Source organism: Capra hircus, chromosome 10 (assembly GCF_001704415.2).
Source record: "Capra hircus breed San Clemente chromosome 10, ASM170441v1, whole genome shotgun sequence".
NCBI classification, from domain to species: Eukaryota; Metazoa; Chordata; class Mammalia; order Artiodactyla; family Bovidae; genus Capra; species Capra hircus.
In genome coordinates this window covers 76,107,328-76,119,716 of record NC_030817.1, presented here as the reverse complement: position 1 = coordinate 76,119,716, position 12,389 = coordinate 76,107,328, and the positions used below count along the sequence as shown (strand labels likewise).

The 12,389-nt window shown below is 37.6% G+C and overlaps 1 protein-coding gene and 1 pseudogene across 1 annotated transcript; both read right to left on the bottom strand.

Annotated features, from left to right (window-relative positions):
• LOC102182595 (olfactory receptor 11H6) lies at nt 3,811–4,803 on the bottom strand. Its single transcript, XM_005685422.1, has one exon. The coding sequence runs from the start codon at nt 4,801–4,803 to the stop codon at nt 3,811–3,813; it is 993 nt and encodes a 330-aa protein (XP_005685479.1).
• On the bottom strand, nt 11,140–12,066 carry LOC102182874 (annotated as a pseudogene).

The window sequence follows — 12,389 nt, the reverse complement described above, 5'->3', positions numbered from 1 at the left end:
ACTCATTTGAAAAGACCCTGATTCTGGGAAAGATTGAAGGCAGGAGGAAAATGGGATGACAGAGAATGAGATGGTTGGATGGCATCACCGAGTCAATGGACATGAGTTTGAATAAGCTCTGGGAGTTGATGGACAGGAAGGCCTGGTGTGCTGCAGTCCATGGGGTTGTAAAGAGTCAGAGATACTGAGTGACTGAACTGAAGGATGAATATAACATATGAGATGTACTGCAAAAAAAAAATTTTTTTAAATAATCAAGAGACTTTCTTCTAAAGCTCTTCTTATTGCTATCACAAGTTCCCTTAAAATTCACTATTTGAAAGATTGTATTTTAGTCTGTTTATTTATTTATGTAAAGTGAAAAGTGAAGTCGCTCAGTCATGTCCGACTCTTTGCGACCCCATGGACTGTAGCCTACCAGGCTCCTCCATCCATGGGATTTTTCAGGCACGAGTACTGGAGTGGGTTGCCATTTCCTTCTCCAGGGGATCTTCCCCACCCAGGGATCAAACCCAGGTCTCCTGCATTGTAGGCAGATGCTTTACCATCTGAGCCACCAGGGAACTTATTTATGTAAAGGTATTTATTTATTTGGCTGCACTGGGTCTTAGTGGTGGCATGCAGGGTCTTTAGTCACAGCATAAGAACTCTTAGTTGTGGCATGTGGGGGTCTAGTTCCCTGACCAGTGATTGAACCCGGACCCCCTGGATTGGTAGTTCTGAATCTCAGCCACTGGGCCACTATGGAACTCCCACTTTATTTAAACAATATCTCTCAATTTTCAAAATAGCAGAAAACAATTGAATCAAAGATGTTTTAAAACTAATTATTTACCAACATTCCAAAATTTGTTCTTATTTCCTTTAGAATATCATCACCAAAGAAGATATCTTTTTAAGAATCAAACACAATTCAGAATAAAGTTCATAATGATGGCTTTAACACAATGAAATCTCTAGGCATCTTTTAACAAGATATCTTTAGCTTTTTTTTGACTAATAGGAAATTTTCCTTAAAAATAATTTTGGTAAAATGGTACATGAAAGTGAAAGTGAAGTGGTATATATAGAATATTTGTAGTATTCATTTAACATAATCAAATAGAAAAAATTCCTTCTATTCAGCAAGGCTATATACTTAATATATATGTCTTAAGCATATTTATAATGATATAGATGTTGCAGGCTCATTAAATTACTAATGCATAAAGTGAACTATAATCCTCATCTAGAAGCAAACATAAGCTTCCCATTGAGCTGGATGTGCAGAACAGTTAGTAGTCTTGTGAATAAGAAACCAGGAAGAGAAGGCAATTCAAAGATGGAGGTAAATTCTTTTTAATTTTTTAAATTGGGATGGTTATGAAGAGCTAAACTCACTTGCATTGATGCCAATTTTGGTGAGACATTTGAAAGGATGGCTCCTTACTGTTGGGAACTGGTGTTTTTTAAGCTAGTGTCCACTCTTCTTAACAACACAAGAAAGTGGTGAAACAGAGTAGCCACTTACCTCTGAAACAGCAGCAACAGATGACTTAAATTCAAGTCTGAGTCACAGACTATGACTCAAAAGCTTCAAGTATTTGAGCTATAGACCATGTTTTTGACATTAAAAAAAAAAAACAAGACCTTACAGAAAAACTATCACTCAACTGTAGTGAAAGCATTGTAAATTAATTTCACAGATAATTTCCAACATAATTATGAGAAGCAATACTTAATATATTCACCACCAAACCCTATGTGAATCTCAGTCTTCATGTACACTGATTTGATTTTATTATTAGAAGAATTTCTTAATGCTACTTTTCCTGAAGTTGCAGATGGGTGGACAAAGGTGGAGAAGCTAAGAGAGGATACCAAGAAAAGCCCTCCACTTCTATTTTCTCTTGGGTTCAGCCCCAGTGGATCGAGCCACTTTCATACTATTTTGTTCAAAGTATGTATTAAATTGATACCGTTGCTGATGACCCAGCCACTTCCTAAGAAGGGAAAGACACGTGGATGACTTTGGTACCATTTAGAGTGCTTATTTTGGAGAATGTGAGTTCCATGGTGATCTAAATTCTCTGAGTTTTTTTTTTTTTGGGTTCTTAAGCTGAAAGAGAAACCAATCTCTTGAGTATATCATATGTACAGATGTATAGGAAAATAGGCCTACCTGTGGTGTATAATAGCAGCAGTACCCAGCAGGGAAGATGTCTCCTAAATAGAATGACGCTTTCCTAGATCATCCTGGGGAGTGCACAGGCTCTCCTTCACTGGTCTTAATGTGGAAGCCCTGGGTGAGAATCTCATGCATATCTTATTTCACTTCTCTTGCACCATGTGATTCTGGTGGTCTGCTTCCTAGAGTGTGTTGTAACTATGTGCTGGTCTTCATGTATGCATCATTTTGGCCACTGTTGGGAATTCTCAGTTCTTTATTTCTTAAATGTGATCCTATAACTTTTCATGTTTCCCCTAAGGACCTCCTTACTTCTTGCCTGGAGGTTTCATTAATATTTCTGATAGGTTGGCTCATAGGGATTATTAGAAATAACGTGCTACATTGACTCTGGGGGGACACTGTAGTCTTAAGTCTGTGTTTTTCAAGAAAGTGTATGTGATTTTGTGCTGTGGGATACAAAAAGTGCCTAATTAATATCTTCTGAGGAAGGGTCAGTTTTACTCAGAGGAGATAACTTTTGTATTCTGCCAAATATGTGTATATGCCATGAAACAAAAAGTATAATTTTTAAGATTAAAATTTTAATTTAAAAGAAATATTGTCTCTACATGCCCCATGTTTTCTGACCACTGGTGGCAAACATGCTTTGGTGGTGGAAAGGTTTGAGAAACACTGCATTAGAGTATTTCATCGCCTAGCACCAATAGGCCTATCTCCCTGTTCTCCCTATGAACACCTAATTTCATTCCCAGTGTGGCCATAACTAAGGAGTGTTCTCTCATTTTAAGTAGGTTGGCCTCTTAGTTTCTGACTTTCCTGTTACAGCACAGGGTTTGGGCACAAAAAATCGAATTTGTTATTGGTATAATTTCCTCTAAATATTTTTCTTAGACTTTGTCTTGATAGCCTTCTGAGAAGCATAAAAATATGTTTAAGGCATTGTTACTCCATACTACAAGTGGTAATGGGGTTGTCACAATTGATTTAGGAGGAAGCACTGTGAGTAAAAATGCACAATTTGGAGAAAGATTATTCAAGGTAAAATAAGAAGATCGATCATTGTGAAGTGCAGGGCCTTCGTGGACGAACAGGAGAGATGACTGAATGGAATATCTATCACGTGAGCACTTGGAAGGCAGGAAGAAGAGTTTGTACTTTATCTGTAAGTGATAGAGGTATGAAGCATACTCTGTTTTTGTTGTGACGACAGCCTCAAACAATGGATAATATCCATCACTATGTATTTTATTTGGTGGCCTGTTGACCCATTTTCTTTAAGAATACTTATTTTCTGAATTTAGAGGATTGCACCCATTCTTGAAAGGCTCCCAGTACACATTCATTTGATTCTTTCACCAGATAAGATTAAACCAGCAAAGATACATCACACTTAGATAAAAAATATCTAGTTATCTATATAATAACACCATATAATTACTCAGTGATGTTGTACATGTTTAAAATGTTTATTCAGTGTTTATCATTGAAGAGCTGAACTTGAACTGCTAAGGAACTGTGAAAAACAAGACTTTCCCTTTATTGTGAGCCAAAATATGACTTATTGTAGCCATTCTCTATCATTGTTACTATAAATAGTTAAGGTCAGAAATGACTAATTCTGCTTCTCTTTTAAAGATGTCTCAGTTTTGATGAATTCTTAATCCCAAGACTTTCTTTAAGGCATCTTTCATGTCTTTGTTTCGGAGACTGTAGATTAGTGGATTTAAGAGCGGAGTCACTGCTGAGTATACCAAAGTGATGATTTTTTGCATTCCTGCTGGGTTTCCTGATGTTGGGCTCACATACATCACCATAAGGGTTCCATAGAACAAAGACACCACCGTTAGGTGGGACCCGCACGTGGAGAAAGCTTTAGTTCTACCAGCATGAGAGGGAAAACGAAGCACAGCTCTGAGTACCAGGGTATAAGATCCCAAGATGGAAAGGAAGGGGCCAAAAATAATCACTGAGTTGAAGGTGTAGCAAATAAGCTCAGTGGAAGGAGCAGGGATGCAGGCCAGTGCAAACAATGGGCCTGGGTCACACACAAAGTGGTCGATGATGTTGGGTCCACAGAAGGGAAGTTGGGAGATAAGGACAATGGGGACTGGATAGCAGAGAAATCCACTCACCCAACAAACACAGACTAGGACCACACAGAACTTCCCAGTCATGATGGAGGGGTAATGCAGTGGGCAACAGATAGCCAAGTACCGATCATAGGCCATAACTGATAGGAAGAAACACTCTGTTGTACCAAGTGAAAAAAAGAAATAGAATTGGATGAAGCAGCCAGTGAAGGAGATGGTCTTGGTATCAGAGAGGATGTTGACCAGCATGTTTGGGACAGTGGAGGAAACATACCAGATCTCTAGGAAGGCGAAGTTTCCCAAGAAGATATACATGGGTGTGTGAAGCCGCCTGTCCCATTTCACTGCACAGACAATAGCCCCATTCCCCAGCAGCGTCAGGAGGTAGACCACCAGGATTAATGAGAAGAACAACATCTGCATCTCCCTTTCACCGGGGAAACCCAGAAGAACAAACTCAGTCACAAAATGCATTGTTGTGTTCTGGGATCCCAAAGCTGTTAGAGAAATGGAAGTTAACAGAGCATGAATAATCATGAACATTTGCAGATTTTGCTAACAAATAGCTTGGAAAGGTACAAAGGTTGGGGTTGCAAAGAGTTGGACACAACTGAGCAACTAACACTTTCACTGTTCACTTTCACTTTCAATACCCCTTTGAGCAGTAGGGAGGAGAGTGCTTTATCCTATTTTTTTTGTTGTTTTGTTTTAATAGATAAGAAAATGGAATATCAGATTTAACGAGTTTACGTGAATGTGCAAAACCAGTAACTTCTAGATACACCGGCTTATTTGGAGACTGGTTTGAAACAAATCCCACTTCATTTCAAATATTGCTATAACCCTGAGTCTTAGTAACGTTTCATCTTTTATGTTTAAATCATTATCCCTTGGATAGCCTACATACAAATATAAACTTTAGACAATCTTTTTTACTTTGAAATAAAGTTGAGTATAGATTTGAAGCAAATAGCCGTAGAAGTCCAGTTAAAAGCAGGTAAGAGTGGAAATGCAGGGTGAGAGTCTTAAGCCTGCTTGCTTTTGCTGCTCTCAGGAGGTGCTGCAGATCCCCAGGATTCTATAAAGTGGTTTGAAAACCATCTATCCATTTTTCTCTAGGTCACATTCTGTTATGTGGCTTCTGGATTTGGTGAACAGTTCAGCCTAATCCCCTCCTAAAGAGCTGGTTCTCCCAAAGCATTATTTTTTGTTGGGAAAAAAAAAATCTCCTTTATTACTTGGGACTCCCCTTGTTGAAGCTACACAAAATAAGTCTAATTCCTCTTCCACTGTGATGATGGTGGGGGCTTAAATAACTTATGGCAGCTATTATGTCCTCTATACATGATTTCTTTAGGAAGCCATCGTTTTCCTGGTATGCGTCCCACAAGCTGCACTATTTCACATCATAACTGAGCTCTTGAGGTAACTTGCAGCTGGACATGTCAATTTCTCTAGAATGCAAAACTACATGACTTCATTTTTGCTAGGAATTGAGTCCTAAATATCACTTGTCTGCTCATTATCTTGCTTTTGCCTAATTTAATTTAATAATGAATAGAGAGGTTACTTTAGGTTGTGCTAAGACCAGAAAGAAACGTTTATCATATTGGCTGATCTAGGATTTGGGACAGAACTATAAACTTGGATAATTTGCTAAAAACCTTCCTAAAACTATTGGTATAGGTTCATTTCTATGTTTCCTGGTTAAAGATCAAAATATTTGACTGGGTAAGCCACCATCAATATTTTAAAATCCATAATATATTAACTAAAAGTAGGATAATTGGCTATATTATTAATGTTGTTGTTAAGATACTCACAAAGTTTCATCCTTTTGCAGTTTATACAATCTTCAGAGTGCAAAAGGCTTGACTCTCAGTAGTTCAGCAAACCTGGAGCAAACTCAGAGGATAAATGTTTTATTGCCAAGGTAGCTTTGGATATTTGTATTGATTAACAGTATTTTTAGAATGATGACAAAGGTTGCCTCTATAAGCATGACTCATAAACATGAAAATTTAATTTTTGTCCAAGCAGTTTAGTTCAATGGACCACAATTGTAATGACCATATGTATTAAAACTTATAGGAGAGTTATAATTTCAAATATGCTTTCCATAACTATACCTGTATTTGCTAGGCCGCATGCTGTCATTTTGCTTGGAAAATACAGTTACTAGGCTTTCAGCAAAAAATGTTGAATAATGAATTTAAATTGTAGCATGTTATTCATTTTTCTTATTCATTTGTGCATTTCATAAATGTTTATTTACTTTTTATTATATTTCTAGCAGTGTGCAAATTCTGGAATAATGGTAAACATAGGAAATAAAATTCATCCCTTTTTGGAATTTATGGTTTGTAAAAACTATCCATATTGTCACCTACATTTGTATAGTCACATTGTATGTGACTGGAGCTTCCTTCAACTGTGTGTTTCACCATATACCCAACTATGTGCCATGCACCTAAAAAAGACATTTATTCCAGTTAGAACTAAACTTAGATAAATCTACATAGTGAATGCAGTAGCATGATAACAAACTTTATTTGACATAAGTGAGATATTTTCAGCTTTTTAAGACAGAAGCCAGTGACATGAGACATGAATTGATTAACTGTATTCATCTACTGGAAAGTTCTTGGCACCAATATGAGATATGTAATTTCAATTCATGGTTTTTGATCTGGAATCAAGTCTCATAAATCTTAACTCCCACTTGGTCATTTGACTTCATAATGTTTATGACCTTTTGATGTTTGTGCTGCAGTGAAATTTTAGTTACTATGGAATATAGGATCAGAGAAACATGTATAAATGAGCTTCACAGATAATTTGGAATCTCTGCATCCATTTCTACTGCCTCCACCTCCAAAGTATATCTATTATAAGTTCAAATGATGAATTTATTTATTTATTTTGGCTGGCCTGTGTGGCATGTGGGACTTTAGTTCCCCTGACTAGGGATTGAACTTGTGGCTCCCTGCAATGGAAGTGCAGAGTCTTAACCACTGGACCGTCAGGGGAGTCTCTCAAATGATAAATGTAAGTCCACATCTTACTATTCACCTCAAGTGATACAACAAATGAATAGTCAGACAGAAGAGGAGGAAAAAGGAACCTGGGCAGTTCTTTCTGTACGAACTAATAAGGAAGCCAGGTCTTCGTCTATAACTCCAAACACTTGCTTAGGATTTAAGCTACTTTGCTCAGAGGAGAACACTTTAAAAATTATAATTGCAAGGATTCTTCTTTCTTTAAATATTTATATTTTAAGGTTAACCTATAGATAAATCCAAAGGACAGAAGAGTCTGCTGGCCTACTTTTTTTTTTCAGTTTCTACTCATCACTTGTCACTGGCTGACAACTCCAAAGGAATAACAACAACCTGCTTTAATTGCTCTAGCTGAAGGTATTTGTCAGTCAAAACTTAACTGACCAATATTAGAAAGAAAGTGATTCAAGACTCAGGCTGCATTCTAACTGAAGGATAGTTAATTCTCCCTCCAGAATATACAAGACATTTGAGCACTATTTTCCTTAAGTGAGTTGTATAGTGGGAATTTTGTGATACCAGAGTGAGCCCTTAATGTGAATATTTCACCCAAGAACTCCTTAGGAGTGTGTTGGGAGAAGAGAACTGCAGGCCTTAACACATTGTTCCGATAAAGAACAAAGAGCTAACAGATTTACGGAAGAATAACGTGCTCTTACAGCAGTGGGCGTACAGGAGGATGCAGGCAGACTTTCCTTACGTACCTGATGATGTTTCTGCCTCCAAGAGGAGGATGTGAGAGAATTTCTAGCCACAAGGTTGTCCTCATTACCCCATCTAAAAGCTCATTCATGGATGGATAGGAGCATTTGTGGCTCCAGAGACTCATTTCCTTTAGTATTCTGAACAAGATGAGGTGTATTTTTCATGCTAATGATTATTAAGTTTGCAAGTCCCTCTTGAATAGGATCCATAGTTCCCTAGTGTGCTCATTGGTAGGCACCTGGTTCCTTATGCATGTATCTCTGTGCATCCATCTAATCCTCCCTATATTTGTTTGTATTTCCCCAGTGGTTTAACTAGTGAGATACAGAGGTCTGGATAAATATCCAAGAGAAGCCAGGAAAATTTTCTTTGTGGCGATAACCTTCCTCTAAAGAACTGATCTGCATGCAGGAAGGGAGGTAGAGAGTGGGACAGGTTAATGAGAGAGGAGATTAAAAAAAAAAAAAGAGAAAGAGAAAGAAAGAATGTGTGTGCATTTAAGAGTGTGTGTATATGTATGTTTGTGTCTGCGATCTTTTCTCCAAAGTACATCCATTTCATTCTTGGTATTTAACCTGTAAGGACTTAAGTTAAAAAATTATTTGTCTATGCAAAGTTACTTAAATTTGTTATATTTGACATACAAGAAAGAATCTCCTTTTTAAATTTTAAGGATAATTTGAACATATTTGTTTGAAAAAATTGAGTTTTTTATAAAAGTGGATGTGTAATATTATTGATTGACATAATACAATATTAGTGAAAATGAAAATTTAGCACTGTAAATGGTTCAGAGACAGGAAGTATGATTTCTTTCCCTGATATCAGGTTAAGGAGAACAAGCAAGAGGCAAAGAACCTGAGGGGAAGAATCCAATCATAGCAAGAACTTAAGCAGAGAACACTACTGAGTTTACGAGTGAGGATGTATAAGGACAGGACAACGTCTGAAAATGTCCCTGTCCCAGCAGTGTTAACATCACGTGAGAGCTTGTTAAAATAGAAATTCTCAGGTCCCACCCCTACCTAGTAAGTCAGAAACTCTCAGTGTGGGGCCCAGAAACCCCCTTTTTGGACAAACCTTTATGTGATTCGGCTGCATGCTGAAGTTTGACAACCACTGTATAGATCATTAAAGATTGGGTTAAGGGTAGGTATGTTTGAAGGAGCTTCTAAGTTTGGGAAAGATTTCAGTTGGATCAGGAATTAGTTGAGCATGGTTTGGAGAAAGGATTAAGAATGATATTTGTGGGGATAACTGACATCTGAAGCTGAGTTTTAGATAATGTTGTATGTAGAAAACCACGCTTAGAATTTTAGGCATCTGGGAGACTTTTGAAAGAGACCTGGGATAGGCAGGGAAATGGTGTAAAAGATTATTCAGGCATCATGTGAAAGGGAATAACGTGGGATTAAAAAGGGGGCACTGGGTTTGAATAGAGTTGAACCTAAAGAGAAAGTGGTGGGCTAAGAGATGGAAAACTAGGATACAGAAAATCAAGGTCCTGGCCTGAGTGCTTTTACTTACTAGCTGTAAGAGCCTGTTGAGTTCATTTCTTCAAATATTAGATACATATCTTCTTTGTGTTCTCCATAGGGCTGACATGAGAATGAAATAATAGGAAAATATTTTGCAAATATCTATATAATCATAATATGATTGTGATTGAAGAGCCTCAGGAGTGGATTCCTAGCTCCATTATCTCTCCAGTTTGTTATGGAAATATCATTCCAGAATTGGAATTTCCTTGTGGAGGGTCTAGGAGGACTTTCCATTCTTCTTGGGCAAACCAGTTCCTTGACTTTTACTCCTCCCCAAATATATATCCCCAAGGTTGCAGATACAAATTCCTTTTAAAAGAAATACAAAGTTTTATTTGACAACTAGACATAAAGAATTTTTAAAATGCCCATGCCTCTATTTAGTCTGTTGTCAATGAAACAACCATGGTGATGACCCTTTAAAAATATAATGGGATTCTACTACTCTTTTGCTCAAAACTTTTCTCAGAAAGGCTTTCCATCTCATTCAGAATTTAAAATCCTTACTATGGCTCACAAGGGCCTGTACACCTTGGCCCTCTGTATGCTCTCTTTGACTTCATCTTTGATATTTCCCTCTTAATCTCTTTATTCCAACCAAACCAAACTACTTGCTGTTACTGGAACACAATCCTGCCTCAGGATCTTATGGAGAACTTGCCTCCCTCTGCATGGAGTGCTCTTCCCTCAGCTATGCACACAGCTCATTCCCTCATCTCCTTCAAGCTTCTGTTTAAATGATACCTTCTCCTGGTGGCCTTCCCTGATGGTCCTATTTAAAATTTCAACCTTTTCTCCCTCACTTCCTGTCTCCCTTTCCCTTTCTCCATATTGTTTATCACTTTCCAACATTACTATATTTTTGCTTATTTTATTTTTTTATTGTCTGTCCCTCACTAGAAAATAAACTCCACACATAGAGTGTTTTGACCATTTTGGTCATAGTGTATCTCTAATGCCTATGAAAGTGTCTAAAATAAAGTAGATGCTCTATAAATTTTTGTTGAATTGAAAAAATTACTATTTTAAATGATGTTAAAACATAACTTATATAAATATGAAACCTTCAGTCTGTCCCTAATCTGGAAGATTTTGGATCATGAGGAGCTAAGAGGATAGAAACTTTTTCTATTACTAAATCCTTTGGTTATGTATCCATTAGACATTTAAATTAGATTATTTATTCACTTTAAAGGATCTTGTACTGTCTTAAGAAATGCCTTCAGTACACTGATGATGATTCACCTAGGATATCTTCTCTTAGTCTAGCTTTACTTCCTTCCCCTAATAATCAAAACTAAAACAGTGTGTGAAATAGGACAAATATAATGCCCTCATATTACTATCTAAGAAGTTATTCATGTTGAAAATATTGTTATTATACTTGGGATGCAATCTGAATCAGCTGTAGTTTAGCTCTGCCAGGTTAGTTGAAGAATAAAACATGGAATCCACTAAAAAAGTCTTCTTTACTGTGTGCACTGGGAAATTAACAGCAGTATATGAAGTCTTTTTTAATTAATCTTTTATGCCTGGACAATGGTTTGCTTGTTCTCATGTAGATCGGTTTATGTTCATTCTATTTTCAGGACTTTCTTCAGTGCAGCCTTCATCCCCTTGTTTCTTAAGCTGTAAATCAGGGGGTTTAAGAAGGGAGTCACCACGGAATAGACAAAAGTTATAATCTTCTGAATTTCAGCTGGGTTATCAGCTGTAGGGCTCACACACATTGCCAACAGAGCCGCAAAGAATAAGCACACCACAGTCAGACGTGATCCACAAGTAGAAAAGGCCTTCTGTTGGCCTGCTGCTGAAGGGACTTTAAACACAGTAATCAATAAAAGGGTATAGGAGCCGAGGATGCACAGAAGAGTTAGCATGATAATGAGGGAGCTCGGGACCTAGAAGACAATCTCAGTGACAGGAGCTGGGACACAGGGCAGAGCCATCAGTGGGTCCATGTCACACACAAAGTGATCGATGGTATTGGGCCCACAGAAAGGCAACTGAGAGAGCTGCACGGTGGGGACAGAATAACTAAGGAACCCAAATACCCAGCAAAGAGACAACAAAACAGAGCAGAGTTGATGGGTCATGACGGTTGGGTAGTGCAGTGGGCAGCAGATAGCAAGATACCGATCGTATGCCATGATACAGAGCAAATATGCCTCAGTTGTACCAGGGAAGTAAAAAAAAAACATAACTGGAGGAAACAGCCAACAAAAGAGATGGTTTTTGTTTCTGAGAGGAAATTGATTAGCATAGGGCACAGTGGAGGTAATGTACCAGATTTCAAGGACAGCGAAATTCCCTAGGAGAATATACGTTGGAGTATGGAGCCTTTCTTCCCACCTCACAGCGCAAACAATGGTCCCATTTCCCATGATAGTAAATATATAGATTCCAAAGAACAGTGAAAAGAGGAAATACTGTAACTCTTGACAACCAGGGAAACCAAGGAGGATAAACTCTGTCACGGTGCTTGCTGCTGAATTGTTCATGAATCCCAGGACTGCACAGAAGACAGAAAATACCAATATATAAGTTGCTTTGTTTCTTGAAAAACTTATAGGAAACCTATGCAAGGTATATATGTTAGCTGCTTTGCAATTAGTTTGGAATAACCCATCTATTAACTCCTATCTTATTTAAAATCCACCAACAAACACATTTCAATAAAATTGGCATAACAATAGAATCTTTCTATTACTTGGATTTTGTTTATCAAAGGATTAGGTTAAAAAAATCCTCTCTTCCCTTTGGAAATTTTGAAAACTCAGAAGCACTACCTTCTGTGACAAGAAAAAGGTTATCAGTTTGTATT